Raw genomic sequence first — 24,731 nt, 5'->3', positions numbered from 1 at the left:
CAGACACACAGATGTGAACAGTGCGTGCGTGCGTGCGTGCCTGGGTGCGTGCGTGATAACTTCAAGGCGCTCATGGTTTATTGAGTTCCATCTCCTCGATCTGCCGTCAACATACAACGGACGGTTATGATGAAAGGCTGGCGGAAGAGGTTAGGGGCTACAAACCCCTCCACAATCCCTCTGAGGAACTACAAACACAACCAACCACATGACAAGTCATTGACGGAGAGAGAGAGAGAGAGATAACGCACACTTTGTTCACTGAAGAGTGTCTGTCGCCAGAAATGTCAAAAATCTCACAGAAACATTTCAAAGAACCTCGGAGGATGACGGAAACCAAAGAAATCAACTTCCTTTTATGTATGCTGCCAGCGCTAACTGTCTGGAAGGAGATTTGAGGCACTTTCGCGTGCGCTCAATTAGGAATTGATAGAGATGTACAATTACAAATGTACATGTAAGCATACAGTTTTTTTTATATACATAGAATAAATAAATCCCCTGAGGACCGTGGTCTTTTTAGTTGATTAATGAGATGCCTGGGGCTATACTGTACAAGGAGCAGCCTGGAAATCAATATGCTTTCATGGAAGCCCCAGCTGCTTTCAAAGCACATTGGTTCTAAGATCTAACACTGCAGAAACTAGTCTAGTGCAAGACTGGAATGAGACATGTTTTCCTTTTACAGATGAAAGAGGGCGCTTTTCATTATGGGAGGAAATTGGAGAGGGCTGCGAAGAACAGTATGACCAGTTATGATGCTGTCATTATTTGTCAAACTGGTCCACACTTAGTATGTCACGCCAACACACACACACACACACACACACACACACACACACACACACACACACACACACACACACACACACACACACACACACACACACACACACACACACACACACACACACACACACACACACACACACACACACACACACACACACACACACACACACACGGTATAGCGGAGTGGTTCTCAAAGTGGGTTCTGGGCACTCCCAGGGGTCTGGGAGGGAGCTCCAGGGAGGTACCCAGCTAAATGTGCTAATATAGCATCAAAATCAGTCTAACCTCTTTATCCTAGCCTTGTTCCCAGCCTTACTCATCTGCAAAGACAAAAGCCTGGTTACGACCTAATGCAGAGAGTGTCTACAGGGGCGGGACTTCTGTCGTACGCATTTCCCCCGGAAAGGATCTTTTTCGACCAATCACAACACTCGTTTCATTCGCGGAGGAATGTAAACAGATTTGTAAAGCGTCAACAACGTCATATCCTTTGGGGGCGGTACTTCCGGCAAGTTCCGGTATTTCCGTTTAAGACACTCAACCGGCTACAGTAGGTCTTGCCCAGCGTGACTTCATCCCTATACATCGGCTACATGTAAATAGCCAATTTACAATAATATTTTAGAATGAGTGCCACTGGCAGAAAAACAAAAATTCTGATGGTGGTTAGGTCACAATTATTACATAATCGTCTAATCACAATTACTTTATATAATCGCAGTTATTTTTGTATAAATCGCCATAATCGTCATAATCAATTCCATGTTAAAAAATGTCATATATTTTCAAAAAATGTCAAAAATAGTGGAAATAGCAGATCTATAAGCTCAAAATGCGTCGCCATGCGACGCGTTTTGAGCTTATAGATCGGCTATTTCCACTATTAATGTTTATTTTGAAGTGTAAAATAATTAAATATGTGTTATTTGTAATATCTGCCCTGTGCAACTTTTGTTTACGAAAGCTAAAAGCCAAACAGAAATGTATATATATTTCTTTAATTCATAATGTTACGTTCATTTTCAACGACAGAAACACAATTAAATCGTTCATCGCAATTATTTGAGTGATAAATAATCGTCGACTTAAATTTGTAATCGTGACAGCCAGCCCTAATGGTGGTTCATATCCTATCCTCGACATGGAAAAAAGGGTTTGAGAACCACTGGTATATAGCTCTATGGTATGTGAATGTGTTAACCTTAGGGGATATTCTCCCATGCCCCCCTCTCCTCTCGTGCCAACTGTCTCAGTCACTCTCTCTTTGTCACACACCCCCCCCCCCCCAGTCTGTCTGTCTGTCTGTCTGTCAGTCACTCTCCAGCACACACTCAACACTCCAGGGGAAACATTTCATGTTCTGTCTGTCACCCTCTGGAGGGAATCACTTCCATGCATTCTCTCTTTCAGCACCTGAGAACAAAGTCTCTGAAGAATATGCTTGCCGTCGGCAGGAAACCTTGCATGTCCAAAACCGTTCCTTTTTCCTTATTATAAAAAAAAATCCCATTTTAAAATAGGGAAAATAGCCGATCTACAAGCTCACAACGTGTCGTATCATGACGCGTTGTGAGCTTGTAGATCTGCTACTCTCACTGCTTTTGTGCGACGCGCTCTTGTTTGATGAAGTAGGGCATTCATTTACGAAAAAACATTACAAGAAATATGGAGATACAAGGTTTCTGCTCGACATCAGCGATATTACACGCCTCTCCAGAGGAAGCCTGGGTAGATGACACGCACGTATGTATGTATATACACGTGTATGGACATGCGCACACACACTCAGTTGCTATTTTCAGACTAAATGAACTTGACCCTGCATCAACGTGGGAGTGAGCCACAGACACATCGCTGTTGACTAGATATAAAATGATTAATCTGACTATTATGCAAAAACAGTATTTATCTTCTATTCCATTTTGCGGTCAAGGACTCCCAAATTCATAGTTATTTGGCCATGGACCGCCATCAGAATATATTTTGTGGCAGGGACCCCCATGCAAGATTTGTGTTGCTAACGTCATGTTTTAAAAAATATTCCAAATTTGTCAGATGTTCAGATGCTATGAGCTTATAGATCTGCTATTTTTTTTAAATAGTGAAAAATGGAACAAAAATATTTTGAAATGGGGGGGCCCGCCGCCAAATACATAACATTTTGGGTGGTCCTTGACATAAAAAAAAGGAGTTTTCAAAAAACTGTTGAGATTTAAAAGACATTTTGTATAATCCCCTTTTTAGCTTTAAGAAATATATATATACATATATTCAAAGATTTGCAACCATTTTCATGATTTTTCAAAAATAGCAGATCTACAAGCTCGTACAAGCTTGTATATCTGCTATTTTTGAACAGCCAAAGAAATCAAAAACCTGTAACAGATGCTTTCCCGGTCTTTATGGCTTTAACTAACTTTGCTGGGGGACCCCCGGGAACCCCTGGGGGTCCCCGGACCCCAATTTGAGAACCACTGTTCTATTCTATTCTTCACTGTAGTCGGAGGAACTTTGCAAGTGAGGCGACATCCATATATGGAGAGAGAAAATCCCTCCAATGTGCTGGTTTACTTTGCAATGTGTGGTGCGGTGAGGAGTGAGGACACCATTATATTTTCCACTTTTCACCTATTGCATAACTGGCCACATTTATACGCTGACGCACTATTAGCTTGTGTGTCAGTTCTTGTCAGTAAGCGGCAGCATTATGTGATGGAGTATAAATTAAGCATTATGCCGAAATTAAGCATTTTGTGTGCACACACACACACACACACACACACACACACACACACACACACACACACACACACACACACACACACACACACACACACACACAACTCTACAAGTACACTGAACTAAAGCCCACCACAAACACAGGTTGGATTCAAATTACAGAACATTGCCCTTGTGGTGCACATGGGCAATGTTCCAGTTTAAAATCAATTACTTTCTCTCTCTCTCTTTACCCCTCATCCTCTCTCTATCTATCGTCAGTCATAAAATAATGCCTATTTATTTACCGCTATGTCGGGTGGTTTGTGTATAGAGAAGGCACTGCAGGTACAACCTGACCCACCGAATGTTCACCTCCATCTGCCCAACAGGAGCTCCTACAGGTTTATATATAACTAGAAAATGTGCTCCTCGGAGCACAAGTCTCCGCCAGCAGACCCACATTGGTGAGGATTTTTGGTAAGGACATGCAAGGACATGCAAGATTGGAACTTTTTCTGCTAATACCTCCTGACTAAATGTTAGCTTGGCTGATGGCACTGATGTCACATGCAATGCAATGTTTCGAAGTGACTCACCTATTTATAGGTATGTATTTCGTCATGCGTCTCGCTTGCCAATCAAAGCACACCCTTTCAACATATTGTCACGTGTCACGTGAAGCTTGACCAATGTTAGCTTGGTGGAACCAAAGGAAATCAAACGAAAACATACTCTCTACCATGCCTTCGGCCTGGCGGAGACAAATATATAATTATGTTATGATATCCAAAATCCCAGTCTATATCTACTTTCATATCAAGATATCGATATTGATGCTTGTGTTGCTTGTGCTGTCTCTGGAGTGATAAAGGGAGAAATGCAAAAGGCTGTTTTGTATAGACATACTCTATATACCAATGTGTGTGTGTGCGTGCACGGTGTGCACATTGCTCTTTAGATGGGCAGAGCATAGCCTCCAAAACACTTCAGAACATATTACATCAGTAAGACAGGGAATGGGGCCCTAAAGGGACGGCAACAGACACACACACACAAACAACCATTTCTCTACCAGCCCTTCAAAAAGGACCCTCACATATACAGTACTCCCTCAAGCCATCTAGGAACCGTTGCACACAAACACACACACACACACACACACACATGCACGTGTGCACACATACAAAACGTACACTCCCGTCTTTGCTCGCTAACCTCCCCAGCATGGCTGTCCACACTGGCTAGCATCATATCACTGCTGTCGGGCAGAAAACCTTGTATATAAAGTGAGATCATTGCTTTTAGCATTCTAGCTGAGTGAACCAATACCTCTGCCTGATTGGCCACCATAGCCCCATTGATCACACACACACACACACACACACACACACACACACACACACACACACACACATCAACAAAAAAAACTACAGAGGGGTATTTGGGATGGTATGCCTGCATTCCTCTATGACCCCGCCGCTTACACAATCCACCGATACAATTCTTCCCCAGATGATTGGAGTGGACCATTGACCAGCAGGAGTGACAGATCCACCAGTCTAATCAATCACATAATCGACAATGAAGCCAGTAAGACCTTGTTCCCGCTTATTGATTCATCATTCCAAGCCTTGTCCTTCAATTTGTCATTTAACATTCATAAAAAACATGGCATGTCCCTGGAACCAAGGCAAAGCGCAAAACAAGCCTCACTGCTTTGTCTGCGTGTGGGGGGTGTGGGGGGGTGAGAGGCATGCGATGCTTGTAAAGTGCCTTCAGCTACATTCTACAAACGATGAGGTGGTTTATCGTTGTCATGATTGTAATTAGCGGTAATAACATGGGCTTACGGTTAGGATTAGGCATACACTATGTATGCCTAATCCTAAAGCCATAGATCTGCTATTTTCTCTGCTATTTTCACTACTTTTATGCAACTCTTGTACAGTATGAATTCATCATACTTGTACAGTATGATGAATTCATTTACGACAAAAACGTAAAAAGTTGAAATATAGATATACAAGGTTTTTTTTCTGCCCGACAGCATACAGTTGTGAATGTACAGTATGTAGGAATTTAAAGAAATCCCTGTGGGATAGTTTTGAGTTGCAACTTATACAGAAGCAGTATTCAAACGTACCGCAAGTATTAGGCAGTGAAATGATCCAATGTTCCCTAAAGAGAGACACACACACACACACACACACACACACACACACACACACACACACATCTCAGGTATGGTATCATCATCCTTCCTGTTGCTAGGATACAGCTCATTTTTCTGCGGTATAGATCTAATGACAACAGAGGCTTCTCCCTTTCATCACACACTCTTATTATTCCCTCTACTCTCTCCATCCTTCTCTTCATCGTTTCACTCTCTCTCCCTCTCTAGTATCCTAGCTCACACAAAAAACCCATGTTAGCCCAGAGCGTGTGTGTGTGTGTGTGCGTGTGTGTATCTGTCTCTCTGTCTGTCTGTGTCTCTGTCTGTGTCTCTGTCTGTGCGTGCGTGCGTGCGTGCGTGCGTGCGTGTGTTAGTGAACTAAAAATATTGTACTTTTGACTCCACTGCATTTCTAGAAAGGGACCCAAACTTACAAAAATATATTATGAATGAACCATTAAAGCCCCTTTTTCAAAAACAGTGAAAAGAGCCTGCGACACGTTTAATCACGAAAAAAAATCAGACAATTTCTTAAACTGTACTTCGTATTTTGTACTTTTGAATACTTGAGTATTTACTTTGTCCAGCACTGGTGGCGGGCTCAAGCTGTGACTGTCTGGATTGGTTGATTGAGCAGCAGGAGGCGGTATTGATCCATTGGATTTGACCGTCCGAACAGAGAGGACGGCTGGACAATGTCAACACAGAGGGGAAGGAAAATGAACACTGATTGATTAATTGATTGATTGATTACTTCTAACAAGATTGTTAACAGTTATACAAGAAGCACAGTCAAAAAGTTATGCTGAAAGGATAACACAAAAAGCCCCAGGGGGCTCGTTTCCATTGTGGTGCTTTGTACATTCATAACAAGATGAACAGAGGAGAAGAGAAGGTGAGGAGGAGGAGGAGGAGGAGGAGGAGAGGTGTGTCTGGCTGGAAGGAACATGAGAGAGGAGGTGATTAATTAATTAAATCACACTCGAGGCAAAGGTTTGAAATAATGGGGATGTTGATTTGAAGTTGGAACGCATGGAGGGGAAGGACAGAGTGGAGACGTGAGGAGGAGCTATAGGGAGAAGTGTAGAAGAACAGGGAGGTGATGACGGGAGGAGGAGAGAGGAGAGGAGTCCCAACATAACAAAGAACAAACACCAATGTTGCTCTTTGTTCCTCAGAGGAAGAGGAAGGTCAACGTACCACAGTTAGGTGACAGATTAGTACGTACTTCAAAATGCACGAACACACCTGTGCACACACACACTCACGTGAGAGATTGTTGATTGACCTTCTTAACTTGGCTGGAAGGAATCCATACCGTCTCTCTCTCTCTCACACACACACACACACACACACACACACACACACACACACACACACACACACACACACACACACACACACACACACACACACACACACACACACACACACACACACACACACACACACACACACACACACACGATTCAAAGGTTCACAGAAGTTCCTCATTATCCCGACTTATCTGCTGTTACTACACATACAATACAGTAACACACACACATGTGTTGTTACTAAACATAAACACACAACAGTACTACACGTAAACATACATATCCGTTGTTATACACATAAACACATTGATACCACATATACACTGTAAACACACATATCACATAAACACACATATGCCCATAAACAATACACACACACACACACACACACACACACACACACACACACACACACACACACACAGCTACTATCTCTGAAGATGTTTTCAAGGCCAACTATTGCATAACACAGCTGTGTTCACTGTTCACACATACAGTGTAGAGCCTACATTAGATCCTCTTAATGTAGGCTCGGGTTAAAATCCGGGAAACCGGATCCATCATTGAGGAACCAGAATCTGTTCTGAAACAGTTTTTTTTCTTTCAAACTGTCAGAGCTGGTATGTGGACTTCACGTCTGCTATACAATTACAATACTGGTGGGTTCTCAGACTTTATCAAGGACCACCATAATTCCGAGAGTGTACAAATGTGTACACTCTCAAGAGTTACAGAGCTGCAAGGGTCCATTTGTAACAATTATAATACCGGCGATTCTCAAAACGTTTTAACTTCAAGGACCGCAATAAATCCTTTTGCAGACAGGGTGCGACCAGTGTTGCCAGATTCTGTGAGAGAAACAAGCAACCAGGTCTAGGAAAACCAGCCCAAAAGAAGCGACAATGGGCCACATGAGCACTTTAACATATACATCAGCTATTTGAAAATAGCAGATCTACAAGCTCACAACGCGTCGCGATGCGACGCGTTGTGAGCTTGTAGATCGGCTATTTTCAAATAAAATGTTGCGCGGGAAATTATAATAAGCAGATCTGGCAACACTGGGTGCGACTAGTCAATCAGTTTTTACCGCATGCGAAAAGACAGAAAAAAAGAAATCGAACTGGGTTCGATTGAATAAAAACAAACGCATCGCCGCAGCCACTTGCCGCACGACAAATTCGGAGCCGGTGTGCATGAGGTCATAGAGAACCATGTGTTCTTTAAAACAATGATATTGTCCGTTTTTTCCGTGAGAAAAATCGCACTCTGTCTGCAAAGAGCGTTCAAATGGAACCAAATGGATTTGTTCACTCTTCGGGTTACAGACCTGTAAGGGTTCATTTGGAACCCCCTCGTGTAACCCAGAAGGTCCCTGGAACCTCACCTAAGAGAACCACTACAATAATATGTACAATACGGTATTGTATGATTGAATTTTTATCTAAAATTATAATGAAGGCCAAAAATACATAGATTTTGCCGAATTGTTAAAAGGGAACCGTTAAGGAACCGGAATCGTTCAAATCCTAAAGGATCACAAGCCTATATTTAGAAGGAAATGTTTCTGCTTTTCTTAACTGCTATGTGTGTGTGTGTGTGTGTGTGTGTGTGTGTGTGTGTGTGTGTGTGTGTGTGTGTGTGTGTGTGTGTGTGTGTGTGTGTGTGTGTGTGTGTGTGTGTGTGTGTGTGTGTGTGTGTGTGTGTGTGTGTGTGTGCGTGCGTCTGTGCAGGATGTGTACTTTTTTTTAACCCATTCAATCTGGGAACGCAATCTACAAATGTCTTCTAAATCCTAACGGTTTTCTTAAAATTGCTATATCAGTGGTTCTCAAACTTTTTCATGTCAAGGACCCCCAAAATGATAAGCATTTGGCCGCGGACCCTCATCTGAAAACATTTTGTTCCAGGGACCCCCAGAAGCAAAGATTTGAGTCTTGAATCAGATCTACAACCTCGTAGCGCAGCACTCGGTGCCACGCTATGAGCTTGTAGATCTGCTATTTTTGAATAGCCAAAGTACAAAATAATGGTTATAGTGCACATGCGTTCCCGGATTGAATGGGTTAACAAGGAGAGAGACTATTATTGTCAAAAGAGTGTTGCTCACATGATCACCCCTGGGAATACACACACACACACACATACAAGAAGACACGAGCACATGTGCACATGCCTGCACACACAAACGTTCACGCCAGCGAGCACACGCGCACACACACACACACACACACACACACACACACACACACACACACACACACACACAACCCCAGAGCTTCAGTGGTTGGTTTCCACAGCAACACCCAGGGACTCATCTGCCACCTCCTCCCATCTCTTTCCTCCTCTGTGTCCCTCGCTCCTCGTCTCCCCTTCTATCCCTCTCTCCTCCTCCTCTCCCTCCATCGCACCCGGCTTTCCGGTCCAGGGAGACAGTGTTTTTCACCAGGGAGCAGTGTGTGTGTGTGTGTGTGTGTGTGTGTGTGTGTGTGTGTGTGTGTGTGTGTGTGTGTGTGCGTGCGTGTGTGTGCTCGTATGCATGCATATACATGTGCGGCAGCAGAAGGGCTGCAACGGAATCCTGAACGTGTTCAGCTGCATGAGAGGCTCCAATGGCTCCAATAAACAAAAGAAAAGGAACTACGGACAATAGCATCTACAACAGGGGTCTTCAACGGGGGGTCCGGGACCCCTAGGTGGGTCCTCATAGAGTTACTACAGGGGGTCCACCAAAATCTTTGTGTGATGGGGAACATTAGCCGAAAATAGCCGATCTACAAGCTCACAACGCCTCGCAGCGCGAGGCGTTGTGAGCTTGTAGATCGGCTATTTTCGGAGAGTTGGTGTAGAGGGAAAAAGAGCAGACCAAGTACAGAGCCAACGGTCAAGTTGACTAAATATTGAGGGTAGAGGGTTTAAAATGTTAACTATCTGAAAATCCACATTAGCATGAATTCAACTATGTATGGAATCTATGAGAAAGTGTTTAATCTGCAACAACAATTTTATACAATATGTAGTGGGGGGGGGGTGTCCCTGCTTCATATCTCTCTCAGCTCCTTGGCCTGAAAAACGTTGAAGACCCCTGATCTACAAGAACAAATACAGCTTGTAGATTTCACTACTTTTGTATGCCACCATTGTAAAACGAATTATAATACAGGCCAGGGTTAAGTGGTTAATACGATTAATGGATTTAGTCGGTTATAAAAAATCTGTAAGAAATTCTTCATGATGATTCGTTGGTATGTAAGAAAAACACAACACAATGGTATCCCTGGCCTATTTGAAGGCTATACTATTCTACTTGGAATAGTCACAACCTTTTTATATATATATATATTTTTTTTACTCACTGGGAACTATGCTAGTAATAATCATATTCATAATCATCTCCAGTTTAATCTCTTTGTTGTTCCACAGAGATAATGCTTATTCATTAAAGGAGCTACACCATGAATTTAAAAAATAATAATAATATTTGATATCATATTGTTTATGTCCCTCAAACGTTTTTCAAAAGGTTTGAGCCTAAATCAAGCCTCAGATATACTCAATCCAACTAACTTCTCTCTGGCTTATAAAGCACTTTCACCTGCAATACCACATTGTCCTGTTTGGCACGGGGCGCTATTGAGCCAGTTTGTATGCATGTTATGTCCTGGTTCTGTGTGGAAAAAGTAAAAAAAAAAAAATAAGAAATTTTTTTTTTTTTTTTTTTTGATTTTTTTTTTTGGTTAGAACTGAAAAACGGGAGGAATTGTTCCCAGACGTGACGTAGGGTGGGGGAACAAATCTGACGGACTGTTTTCAGACCAATTTACATAAAAACCACAGATAGCCTATGAAAGCCTGCATGCTCGAAGTCGGGTATTTGTTGGAACAGAAGAGAGGTGGGGGAGACCAAAAACACACAAAAATGAAGAAAAAGTTAAAATTCATGGTGTAGACCCTTTAATCTCATTATTTGAGTTGCTTATAATTCAGAAAACATGTCATTGAATGCCAAATAACGGATTAATGTTCAGAGCAGAAACTTTCCGTAGCCTAAATTTTATGTGGGAGGGCAGTAAGGGACCTCATAGGGATAGCTGGCCCCAAAAAAGGTTGAGAACCACTGGCCCACAGGTTGAACGTACAGTACTGACCAAAACAAATACAACAAAGACGGGGAAAAAAGAGGGGACCAAGTACAGACCCCCGGGGGACTCGGTCAACGAAATGTAGGGGTTTAAGTGGTTAAAACCGGTTAGAATATCAATATATGCATCTAATGGCACAAATGAAAACACTAAACTTTGAGTCCATTAAACATGTTTCACAAATGTTGGGCAATTTTTATTGGTATATATCAACACCTAAGAATGTATAATAAAAGGTATTGCTCTGCTCCACTTTAAAAAAAACACAAAAAAAATCAAAAAAACAAAACAAATACAACACAAGATACCACAGAGTGGCTCATACTAACTGCTCAGCTAATAAATAGACTGCACGTTTGTGTTCTATTGGTGGGTTAGTGCAGTGGTTCTCAACCAGTGGTCCAGGGACCACCAGTGGTCCTTGGGGGGGTACCAGGGGAATCCCCAGCGAAATGAGTTAACATAGCGTCACAATCATTTTAACCACTTAGCTTTGGCTATTCAAAAATAGCAGATCTGCAAGCTCATAGCGCGGAAAAATCTTGAAAAGGTGTGCAAATCTTAAAGCAAATTTTGAATTCAAATATTTGCTTCCCTGGCACAAAACACTTTCAGATGGGGGTCCGCGGCCAAATGTATATCAATTTAGGGGTCCTTGGCATGAAAACGGTTGAAAACCAATGGGTTAGTGGGTTAAATCTTTTACCAGGCACAGTCAATGCTATGGATTGAATATGACTCTCACTGACTCTCCCATCTTTCACTCTCTACTACTAATATCCTCCACGCCACTTACTCTGAATCAATAGTGGCACAACATCTTAGTTCTGACTCAAACAGCACTGGCTGTCCTGGCTTTAAGAGTGGTTTATACTAAGTTGCACACCAGTGTCGCGCAAACCAAGCATAAAGCGGGCGTTAAGAGGCAGGTGGAGGCACGATACACAATAATGGTAAATGGCTACAACTGTAATTACTGTACCACGTTTCAGGAGATGGAGAATAAACCATAGGGGATGACACTTCTGTACAATGCATTCACGCACACACACACATAACTTGGACATAGAATAGCATTGAGCATGCGTGCACACACACAGACATTATGCTGGGTTATTTTTAATCCCAGGACTTGTATGGATGCACTGAAGCAATTAGTGTATAGAAAATGTAGCCGATGGGCAATGCATCAAACACAGGCAGGCGCGTGCACTATGATTCAGTTGACACGGTGGTGCTTCAGCCATGTTCAACGCAAGAGCACTGCAGTGTGCGTACACACACACACACACACACCATGTGTCACACTAGTTACTGCCCTGGGCTCACTCATAAGATTCAGTGAAGGATGCAGGACACTTTATTATTGAGAGGCGCATGTACAAAGTGTTCTGTGCGATGTATGCTGTGGTTTTTCAACCAGTATTGCTGGAGGTCAGGTGTGATTTAGAGCCAAGCTGCAGAGCAAGATCCTGTTGTTCCCATTAATTCAAAAACAAAAATTAATTAGTTGGTTAATTAAATAATTGAAACGAACACTCAGGACCGTGCTGTTTGTGCTGTGCTCTGAGATTTTAGGCATATTTTTTGATCATCTGCGCCAGTGAGTGTGTTATAATATTGACATTATATAACGGTTCATTAAAAATGAAAGAGGTTCATTCTGTCACTGCTTGTCAGATCCTGCATGTGATTTGCACATTGATATTGTAGTTTGTACATTGTTGTTTGTTGTGTAAACTGTTGCCCTATGTTTCATGTTCTGAATCTTGAACAAAAACCATGTCCTTTATACTGGCATTAAAGTGTTTCTGAGGTCTGAGTCTCATTCTTCTTATTCTGAGGGCAGCAGCAATGTCCACTATTATACAATACTACATCATGTTGAAAAACCTCAGCTAATAATAGTTCAAAAGTGCTATCACATCCGTAACTCAACTGTGCTGTCGGGCAGAAACCTTGTATCTCTAAATTTCAACTACTTATGTTTTTTCGTCATTTAATGACCTACTTCCTCATACCATGTGAACAAGCAAAAGTAGTGAAACAAATAGCTGTTCCACAAGCCACTGTAGATCTCCATTTCCTGAAAAGCAACGGTTTTGGACATATGAGGTTTCTGCTTCGATAGCGGCGATATTTAATTATGTATGACTCTTTTTGAGCCATTTAGAGGATAAAAGAAATATGCTGTGGCGGGCCAAATCTGTCCCGTGGCCCACGCTTTGGAAGGATCTATATTAGAAGCTCTGTGCTAAAGCATTCTCTCTGAAAGCTCAAACTGAAAACATGCTCGGCGATTCATACGGCAGTGACAAGGCCTATCTTCAAACTGGCTGTCACTGAGTGGTGTGTGTGTGTGTGTGTGTGTGTGTGTGTGTGTGTGTGTGTGTGTGTGTGTGTGTGTGTGTGTGTGTGTGTGTGTGTGTGTGTGTGTGTGTGTGTGTGTGTGTGTGTGTGTGTGTGTGTGTGTGTGTGTGTGTGTGTGTGTGTGTGTTACACTGTCCTTGGACACAGGCTTGTGGAATGTGTTGAGAGGAAGGCAAAACACAGGGTCACCATAGCAACCGACCAAAGTGAGAGAGAGGGGGAGGGCAGGAGAAAGAAAGGGGAAGCGCGGGATGATGATGAGAGGATGAAAGAAAGTCTGTATGTCATGTGTCACCACGCCGAAAGCCCACTCACTGTATCACAGGCTGAATAAAACACTGAACACTTGCAGGCTAGACATTTGTAAAGATTAACCAAATTGATCATAAATTAATCAAATCATGCTTTTTCGAAATCTGATAAACCAAAACCTCCATCATTCACAAGTTGGGTCAAGGATGTGCTATCCTTTAGTTTATCCCATTAGAAAAGCTCAGATGCAACAAAGAAATGTATAAAGGCCTGGTCCCCTTTTATTGAATTCACTCTTTCTTTATCTTTTTTTCACAACCACTGTAACAAAATCTGTATTTTAACTGGAACAGGTGTTTTCCAACCATGGCATTTGTCTTTGTGTGGTGGTTACTGAATAAGATGGACATTCTTGATCTTACTAAAACATACTGGAATCACTTAACCCATTAAGACCTGAGGCCGATTCTACAAAGTGTCTTCTAAATCCTAACAGTTTTCTGAAAAAACATTGTTTCTGTATCAGTGGTGCTCAAACCTTTTCATATCAAGGACCACCCAAAAGTATATGTATTTGGCCACGGACCCCCATCTAAAATATTTTGTTCTAGGGCCCCCCAGAAGCAAATATTTGAGTTACAAATGTTCGCTTTAAAAATATATATTATTCAAAGATTTACAAAAAAAATATGATTTAAAAAATATATATATATTATTCAAAGATTTACAAAAAAAATCATGATTTAAAAATATATATATATTATTCAAAGATTGATGATTTAAAAAAAATAGCAGACAGTTGAGTACTTTTTCCACCACTGATAAAATATAAAATGTTATATTAAGTATCCTACCATCCCTAGCTGTTGCTCTGCATACATAAGGTCCAAACTGGAAGGGTGTCAACGATTGTTGGAGTTGGATAAACATTTTTCTAACTAAACCCCTCGGTCTAGAGCATTCATCAAATACAAGTCTGTGATTGTAAATGGGGCCTTTGTATCAGATTCCCTTTGCTTTGCAGCTCTGTGGGACATGTGATGTCCCACAGAGCTCTCTTCTTGGGACCACTGCTTGTGTGAAGTCTACATTAAAAGGCCTTTAGCCATCTGAAATATGAAAACTGATTTTTGGGTCTAATGCTAATCCCGATTCTGGAGAGTCCTAGCCCACCTATGACTGATATTTTGTCATTTACATAACTGGATGTCATCAAAACAGTCAAATACTGTAATGGCAGATACTGTAATAGCCGTCTGGCCGATGTCAATCTGGGTTTAATTAGAAGAGACAAGCTCAGCTCTTCAAGTACTGTACCTAAGTACAATTTTGAGGTATTTTTTTACTTTCTTCAGTATTTCCAATTTTCAATACTTTTACTTCTACTCCACTACATCTCATAGGAAAATATTGTACTTTTTACTCCTCTACACTTATTTGAAAGCTTTAGTTACTGGTTACTTTGCAGATTTAGAGTATTATCACAAAACATACATTAACCACTTCAGCCCTATATATATATTGTGGCCTTTTGAAAATAGCCGATCTTCGGCTAGAGTTTGAACTTGTGAAATGGCACATTCTGCACAATTAGTACTTTTGGTACTTTAAGTATATTTTGATGCCAATACTTTTGTACTTTTACTCAAGTACATTTTGAATACTGGAATTTTACCTAGTGTATTTCTGCATTGCAGTATCGATACTTTTACTAAAGTAGTAAAACATGCGAGTACTTCTTCCATCACTGCTCTTCAATATCTTTTCCTTTTGAATCCGACATGTAACATGCACATCACACCTCTCTCTCTCCAATACTAAAATCTGTGTGTATTCATTGCGATATGTATTGTATCGTGGCCTCTGTATCGTGATATGTATCATGTCGTAAGGTCATAGGCAATACCCTGCCTCAAACAACTGACTGATGACCCCACAACATACATAAATATGCTTACACACACACACACAATCTCTTTCCTTCAGACGCTATGGAAATAATGATCCATATGACTTGGACCCTTCTCTTCACCTCTGTTCTGCTTCTAGAAATACAATACCAAGCTATATTAAACACACACACACACACACACACACACACACACACACACACACACACACACACACACACACACACACACACACACACACACACACACACACACACACACACACACACACACACACACACACACACACACACACACACACAAAGTGATATCATATCCTAATCAATAGGAGTATTGTTATTTCAGTCCTCTTCTCTCAGAGTATCAATGTTGTGATTAAAAATATACTAAGCCTTCAGTTAAAGTTAAGGTCAATGATGTGTGCGCGCACGCACGCGTGTGTGTCTGCTATGGTTGCCACGGTTTGTTAAGGTTATCTTCATTTACCCATGTGCTTAATGCAATATGTTTTGTAGTGTGTGTATGTGTGTGCGTGTGTGTGTGTGTGTGAGATCTGATAGCTACACTACCCAAAGAACATCCTGCAACCCCTGACAAACCAATGACCTCTAGCAGAGTAACTCAACCAGATGGGACAGCGAGGCTGCACTCTATGAGGGAGCACTTTTCTTCACACCAAAACTGACTTTGTCATTACCACCATCATCATCATCATCATCATCCCCCTCATCATCATCTTCCTCCACACCATCTTCATCATAGGGACTCCGGAAACTGCTCAAAATCTAAATCAAATATTCTACTACCCTGGTGAAAATGTTTCGACTATGCAGTAGAGTAGACTATGCACTTGTATGCAGTACATATGTTATTGTGTTCAAATCTGGATTTGTTTTTCTATTTTGCATTTGCTTTGGATTTCATTACAATGCCACATTTGAATTCAAAGTGATTTAGGTAAAAGAAATGTGACAGCACTGTCATTTTCTAAATGCCACCTCTGACTTTAACCATCTTCATCATCATCATCATATTGTGTTACTGCAACTATGCAATTCTGGTCTGTTTTGCAATGCTCTGACCATGGAAAAACAATGAGTCATATTGACATATTGATACTATACTATTTCATATCTATGGACAGAGCTGACCGAATGGAATACATTTTCTTTTTGTGCAGCTGCTAAAATCATAAACAAGACGTGCATAGTACATGTACAGGCATGCGTACAGTATGTGTGAGTGCACTCAGTGTGAGCGTACTGAGTGAAATCGATGTCTTTCTAACGTGAAACTTGGCTGAATGGAAGCGTTCTCCAGAAAAGGATTAACATTATGATGGCCATCATCCATGTTGCTTCTGTTTTCATTGGCGAAGGTCCTTTTTCCATAAAGAGAAACTTGGAGGTATAACCGCCACGTTTCAAAGCTGCAAACTGCATGATTGCTGCCTTATAGATTCATAGAGTCAGGGAAGTAAGGAACCTTGTGGCTTGTTGTGCACAAGAGAAGTTGAAGGTTTAGCAGCATTGAGCATTGATCAACAAGCCACGACTGTCATGGTCATATGTCTGGTCACAGCGTAGAAATCGAATGTCAATGTTATGAATGGAGTTTCAAACTATTCATACAGCCCTAGTGTGTGTGTGTGTGTGTGTGTGTGTGTGTGTGTGTGTGTGTGTGTGTGTGTGTGTGTGTGTGTGTGTGTGTGTGTGTGTGTGTGTGTGTGGCTACGTGCACTGACCTTGCGTTCTTTGTCTCCGTAGTCCAAGCCCAGTGTGTCCATGGCGCGGACGATGGCGGCCAGCGACTGGATGGTGTTGCTATAGACCACAGGCTTGTACTGCTTCACATCATCACCTGAGAAACCATCCTCATGGATGATCCTACACAAGAGCACACACACACACACACACATTATACAAATGGTGAATACAATTGTTTTCACTGTCATTTTATTTTCTACAAGTAAAAGTAACTTCTCAGAAAGGCAGATACAGTAGATGAGTCAAGAAGACAGAATAATACAAAAGTAGTGTGTGTGTGTGTGTGTGTGTGTGTGTGTGTGTGTGTGTGTGTGTGTGTGTGTGTGTGTGTGTGTGTGTGTGGGGGGGGGGGGGGGGGGGGGGGATATTTCCACTTGGTCTGTAAAGACTATATTTTTTATGTCCATGCATCAGACTCTCTCTGCCTCTCCCCATACACTGACAAGCCTCAACCTGTCGGCTGTACATGTCACAAAAGGGTAGACGGAGACAGCTAGAACGAGAGAGTAAGACAGAGAGAGAGAGATATACAGTATATGAAGAGAGAGACAGGTAGTTAGAGAGACAGACATTAGAAATCAAGAGACAGAGATAGATGGAAAGACAAGCGTCTTTTCAAATTCTCAGCCAAGTGTACAAAAAACAGCATGGGGAAATCATTCTCTCTCTTTCTCTCAATACTACTCAGCTCATGATGATGACATAATAAACAACTCTGCACACGTTGTGCCCACAGTTCCTGAAATATAGCACTTCCACCTTAGGGCGGGTAAGGTAAGGACAGAAGGAGGAATGGAAGGAGGGACGAAACTGGAGGGGGGAGCAATGGTGTGAGAGGCAGGAATAAGAGAGGAGGAAATTAAAGTGGAACTGTCTGTGCATGTGTGTGCGCGTGCGTGCATGTGCGCGTGTGTGCGTGTGTGTGTGTGTGTGTGTGTGTGTGTGTGTGTGTGTGTGTGTGTGTGTGTGTGTGTGTGTGCGTGTGTGTGTGTACAAAGGTGATGAGATGAGATCATGGTCAATGCAACAATAACCCACTGACTGACAGGTAGACTCAGTCAGTTATCAAGAAACAGACAGACACTGAGGTAGGAAGACGGACAAAAGACTGATAGACAGCTCGATTAGATAGACAGACAGGTGGATAAGCAGGCAGATGTATCGATGGAGAAACAGGTGGGCAGACAAAGATACGTAGACATAAACAGAAAGTGAGACGGCAGATAGATGAAAGAGAGACAGACAGGAAGTAGAAGAATTATACAGAATGTTAGACAGAGACATATTGTACAAACAGAGACAGATAGATTACAGAGACTGTGCCAATAATGTGTTATTTTGTCTAATGCAAACTACAACTTTACACCTCACTTCCTCATGCCCCACACAATTATTCACATTCATTTGACCACTGTTGTAATGCTATAGGTTTTAAGTTGTTGTCATTTTAAACCTCTAGTTTAAGAGCAGTAAACTGGCACATTCAGCCGATAAATACCAAGCAATCCTTTTTCACAGGAAATCCCAACAGCGCTGACATTCCCAAGTATAGTGAGCCTCCGTCGCCATGGATGTGGCTTTCCTGAAGTGAGACAGAGAAGTGTCTTGAAAATGTTTGACTAATGACAGCCATATCTAACTGGCAAAGAAATATTACATCCCCTTTACACCACATAGACCGGATAGCAGGGCACAGAGACCAAAAATAAAATTAAGAAGCAAAATGCAAAAAGCCAGTTTTCTTGGGGGGGGGGGGGTTGTCCCTTTTCATTAGGTCACCTTTTTAGTCCAGCTGTACTGATGCTGCTTGTCAAACTTACAATCTCGTTAGTTGTGAAAGGACAAGTCTTTTATTCATTGTCCTACTTTACTTAACACTTAAGAAAATAGACAACACACAGACACAGAAAAGAAGAAAAACACAGGGGTGCCAATGGCTGAGTGGTTAAGGCACGTACCACATAGGCTCAGGTTTTGCAATACAGAACCACAGGTATCAAACCCACAATGCATTAATTAGCAGACAATGCTTAGTCTATATGATTTTCCCAACCCCTGGGGAGAAGAACAACAATCAAAGTGCTTGAGCCACCAAACATTTCAACTGAAATGAAACCCATTGTTGAGAAACTTCGCTGGAGAAAACCAAGTGCTGTGAACAGAGAGGACTCACAGCGATAGACCTATTTAACCACAGCCAAAGCTAACATGTCCCTGAACGCAGTACTGAGAACACAGTAAGCACTGCAGGCTGACTGATGATTTGTCTACACAGATACTGTAGGTATAATCCTCAGCTAAATTAACCAAGTATATCATGACAGTCTCACAAAACAGTTATATAACAGTGATATTTCATCTAAACATTTAAACCTCTCTCTCTCTCTCTCTCTCTCTCGTATCAAGTCGGAACAAAAACATGTCCACGGTTGTGCACTGTGCATGTGTCAGTCTGTGCTCTGTAGGCCAGTGTTTATCAACCCTGGCAAAGGGCCCAATTTTGGGCCGCGAGTACTGCTGAGGTGTGCCGCGACGTTTGAAGAAAGTGTGAACCCAGCCCCTTGAGAACAATAGCGGTGATTGTCCGTCAATCGATACGGCCATTCAGTGTAGCGACCATCACCCATAGGAATGCAAATATGTTGTCCTACCTGGTACTGTATAAAAGGGGCACAGGGTACATGCTTTGGCACTCAGTATTATTACTACAAGATGATGAGAGCTCCACCAGCAAAGAAGAGATGCACCCAGGGCCAGCCGCTAAATTCTAGGTGTGCCCTGGGATATTTTGGCTATGCCAGGTGTGCCTTGGCACCAAAAAGGTTGATAAACACTGCTGTAGGCGGCCACTGCCTCATCACTGCATTTGAATGTCCAAACAGACGCACTGTACTGTGCGTGGATCTGCACACCTACAGTAAGTGCATGTTTATGTATATTATCTACGACTGGTTAAGGGTGTGTGTGTGTGTGTGTGTGTGTGTGTGTGTGTGTGTGTGTGTGTGTGTGTGTGTGTGTGTGTGTGTGTGTGTGTGTGTGTGTGTGTGTGTGTGTGTGTGTGTGTGTGTGTGTGTGTGTGTGTGTGTGTGTGTGTGTGTGTACGTGCGTTGACGTGAGGACAGTACAGTCCGAGGCAGTATAGGGTTTCAGATCAATCAGGCTGCCTGCCAGTCCTACAAAAATATAGCAGGACTCCCGTTTACACCAGTGACTTTCACACAGCCCCTACAAACTCACTGCCAAGTGGACAGATCGCATCCCCGGAACTGGCAGTGATAATGACCCTATTCTTAAACCCAGCTCACACTGCAGGATAATCTGGAAGCGTTTGAGTCATAAACGCCCCTCCCTCCCAATTATTGAGAGGGGCGTTCCCTGTTCAAGCTTGATCACAAGAGATTATCTGGCTAGATTATCCTGTAGTAGCGGTTCAATGATCCAATCTTAAAACCTCCCAATTTGCTCACAGACGATAGGAGCCACCCCAATCATTTCCGATACGTTTGATATTTATCTGGATGATTACATGACTGCTGTACGAGGGGAATATTATCAAATTATCCTGTAGTGTGTGACGCAACCAGATTTCAAAATCATTTTAAGATTTTGAAACTCCTGTAAGCCCAGCTTTAGCCTAAAGATCTGGTAACCACCGCCATTAGAGACATTTCCACGGCATGTCAATGCATACAAAAAGCACAGATCTACAGTACATACACTGAAAACATGTATTAATGAGCTTCTTCTTATCTCTTATAGCTGGTAATAACTGCCATTTACACCAGTTATCAGTGAGTGCAAACATAGATAAAAGATCTGTATAGTAGAGGTAGAAATTGAGCGATTCTGATGATTCGGACATGGACGATTCTGCATTGAAGCAATTATTTTTACATTTGATTATAGCCAATGAATGTTTATTGTTGATTTTAAGTATTGGATATAGCTGGTTAATTGGTATATCAATGACTTGCAAACACTAAACCAGAGCATACACACTGAAAACAGGGTACATCTCTTTATTACAGTGAAGATTTATACGGGGCAGGAAGGAGCATAGGGGAGGGATGCTTTGACACAACAGGAAAGAATTGTGCCAGATTTGAACACAGGACATTGCTTAGCCTATTGGTTATGGTTGCCTTAACCACCCAGAAGCCAGCAGAGCACATGCTTTATCCAAGTGTCTGGTAAACATTCACACACACACACACACACACACACACACACACACACACACACACACACAGCACCACAGAGCCAAAACTCTGATCCCTCCTCTTGGTTTACTCTCCATGCCTGTGCCACAGTGTTGATTTTGTCGACTAAAACTATGACGAAAAACGTTCGTTGACTACCTTTTTTCACTGCCGAAAACTAAATAAAAACTAAGCTATGACGACTAAAACAAAGACTAAATATATTGACAATTTCGTCAACAAATAAAAACTAGGCAAAAATGTTAGGGAGGGACTAGTGGAGACAAAGTTATTTTATGTTTGGTTGCGCTCGGGTGTTGCGCTCTGAAAATAGCAGATCTACTTGTAGATCGGCTATTTTCAGCATGCAAAATCAGCCATTATGACGCCATCAAGGCACCGCAAAAATACATTTTAGTCGACTAAATCGACTGTAGATTAGACAAAAACTAAAACATTTCAGATAACTAAAATATGACTAAAACTGAATCAAAATTAGCCGTCAAAATCAACACTGCTGTGACACACCCATAACACGTACTAGCTTCTGCACTGCTTCTATACGATATGGGGAGATTTTGTCATTTGGCTTTTGAGTCAAAAAATGTCCAATGGTGTGAAATTAAATTCTGTGACATCATGCATTTAGACCATGAAGTGACCCGTAGAGAGGAAAACCCGAAGTTAATGGACCTCTCTTCACACCTCATTTTATACTCAGTGGGATTGGGAAACTCCAAAGCTTTTGTCCCACCTGAGTCAAACGTGTGTGTAATGTGAAAATGGTGAATATTATGAATATGGTGAATATGGTCAAGGAACCTGTTCTTGATACAATGGCACAGATCCACATATTTTGTGGCACTCAAGATATAAAGGCCAAGAAGCTTGAGTCAAACATCACCAGACCATCCTGAGCCTCTCAAGAACAATATCTAGGACATTCATTAAATAATTGAACTGCTTGATCATGGTATGACGTATCTGTTTCCTGCTGTTTGTCTGTTATCTGCATAAGCAGTGAATGCTCTTTTTCCATCTTCCTTCCGTTTTCAAGATGTCTGCCTCCTTACAACCAGTGAGGGTGAACTGAAGTTGTGGCATGATGCAAAACTTTGTTAAACTGAGAATGTGATACATCTTAAAATGATATCTTAAATGTCTGAGCCCATCTTTCATTTCAACAGCATGAAACAGTAGATGTACAATGATATCACCAGGTTATTCAATATACTGGAAGTGAACTTTTATTTAAGGTGAGTGTTCTCAGATACTGAATTGTATTTTCATATTATGGAAATATGGGACTCACGTCACATTATTTCCAGTATTACCTTGTTCTCTTTTCTTGAGATAGAAAAAATTAGCAGAAAAGACATGGAGTTGATTCTATCACAGCTGTGGTGTATTACTGTGAGTGGATGGAGGACCCAAGGGCAAACAACAAGCAGAGGCAGATCAGCTCAAGAACAAAGTGTTTTAATTAACAAAGAGCAAGTCCAAAATAGAGCAGGCAAAAACCAAAACCCAGGTACAAGATCAAATATCAATACTTTACGTAACTGTAGCAGAACATAATTCATAATTCAAGCTCAGAAAGACAGACAGACAGCCAGCCAGACAGAAGGCTTAGAGCCAAACAGGTACTAACCCTTCACGAACTGGCAGAGACAGAAGGGAATGAGTCCAGTATTCTAGAGGCAGGGTGATGAGGGAAGTAATAAAACAAAAGCAGAGTCGCTGGGCATAGAACTGCAGGGCTGTTGAGGGAGAGGAGACAGGTGTGCAGGTACTGTAGTGTAGCACTGATGTAAGTAGAATAGACCAGTGGTTCTCAAAGTGGGGTCCGGGGACCCCCAGGGGTTCTTGGGGGGGGGGGGGGGGGTATTTTCTGTTTATCATTTTAAACACTCTAACGTCGGCTATTAAAAAATAGAAGATGTACACGCTCCACAGCGCATCTGCAAGCTTGTACATCTGCTATTAAAAGAAAAAAAAGATTGATACTTTTTTAAATCTCAAAATGTCTCTTCTGGAGGTCCCTGGCAAAAAAAATATGTTCAGATGAGGGTCTGTGGCCAAAAACATATCAAGAGGGGGGTCCTTGACATGAAAAAATTTGAGAACCACTGGAATGGATTGTGGGCGTGGCCGGAGGGAAGAGACAGGGAACAGAGAGAGAGTAGCAGGGGAACAAGTGTCTATGGAAAAGGCAAGAGGGGCAGAAGGTGACAGAGGCAGTCCAACGCCTGGACTACAGACCGTGACTCAGTTTGCATTTTTGTACGGCAAGGCAAGGAAAGCATACAGTCAGCACAATGCACATACACTTTACTCAACTCCATCCCCCAGCATATGAAGTCATTACAAATCAACTCACTGAACCACAAATCCAGAAATGATCAACAGTAGTATTTTACTTTAGCAAATAGCTTGCCTAGGGCACTGGTTCTCAAACTTTTTCATGTCAAGGACCCCCAAATTGACACTTATTAGCCCGCAGACCCCCATTTCAAAAGGTATGCCAGGGACCCCCATAAGAGAAGATTTTTTTTACGGCTCTAGCAGTGATTCTCAACCTTTTTAATGTCAAGGACCCCCAGTTTGACATGTATTAGGGCTACAGACCCCCCATTTAATGGCATTTCTATCACTTGGACCATAATTTATATTGTAAAATCTATGTCAATTTAACTCTGAGAGTGTACAAATGGAACCAAATGGACCCGTTAGGGTCCATTTGGTTCCATTTGTACACTCTCAGAGTTACAGACCCATAAGGGTCCATTTGGTGCCTAATCTATCATTTAGCTGCGGACCCCCTTGAACTCCCTCAAGGGCCCCTGGGGGTCCCCGGACCCCACTTTGAGAACCAATGGCCTAGGGGACAGACTGTGGCGTATAAGGGCTGCAACATCAATAACCATTTTTTAAAACGCTGATACAGATTAGCATCGGCGTTTCAAGTCGATAGTAAACATTCGGTCTGCGCTGCGGTGTGTACTGATTAGTTTAGGGTTAGCCAATGTCCCATGTCTATTAGTAATCCCTGAATGGAGGGACATGGATGACAGTGAATCCATCTAATCC

At 42.0% G+C, this 24,731-nt stretch overlaps 1 protein-coding gene across 2 annotated transcripts in view; it reads right to left on the bottom strand.

Annotated features, from left to right (window-relative positions):
- gnao1a (guanine nucleotide binding protein (G protein), alpha activating activity polypeptide O, a) overlaps positions 1-24,731 on the bottom strand; it is a 158,597-nt gene that overhangs the window by 108,801 nt on the left and 25,065 nt on the right. For both annotated transcript variants that reach the window (XM_084060758.1, XM_084060757.1), the window contains exon 3: positions 17,421-17,562. In XM_084060758.1, coding sequence (XP_083916884.1) covers positions 17,421-17,562 — 142 coding nt within the window. The remainder of the gene's footprint in view (positions 1-17,420; positions 17,563-24,731) is intronic.

Source organism: Gymnoscopelus microlampas (assembly GCF_963454915.1).
Source record: "Gymnoscopelus microlampas genome assembly, chromosome: 6".
Lineage (NCBI taxonomy): Eukaryota > Metazoa > Chordata > Actinopteri > Myctophiformes > Myctophidae > Gymnoscopelus > Gymnoscopelus microlampas.
The sequence above is the reverse complement of the archived record's forward strand: the minus strand, read 5'-3'. Positions and strand labels throughout refer to the sequence as shown.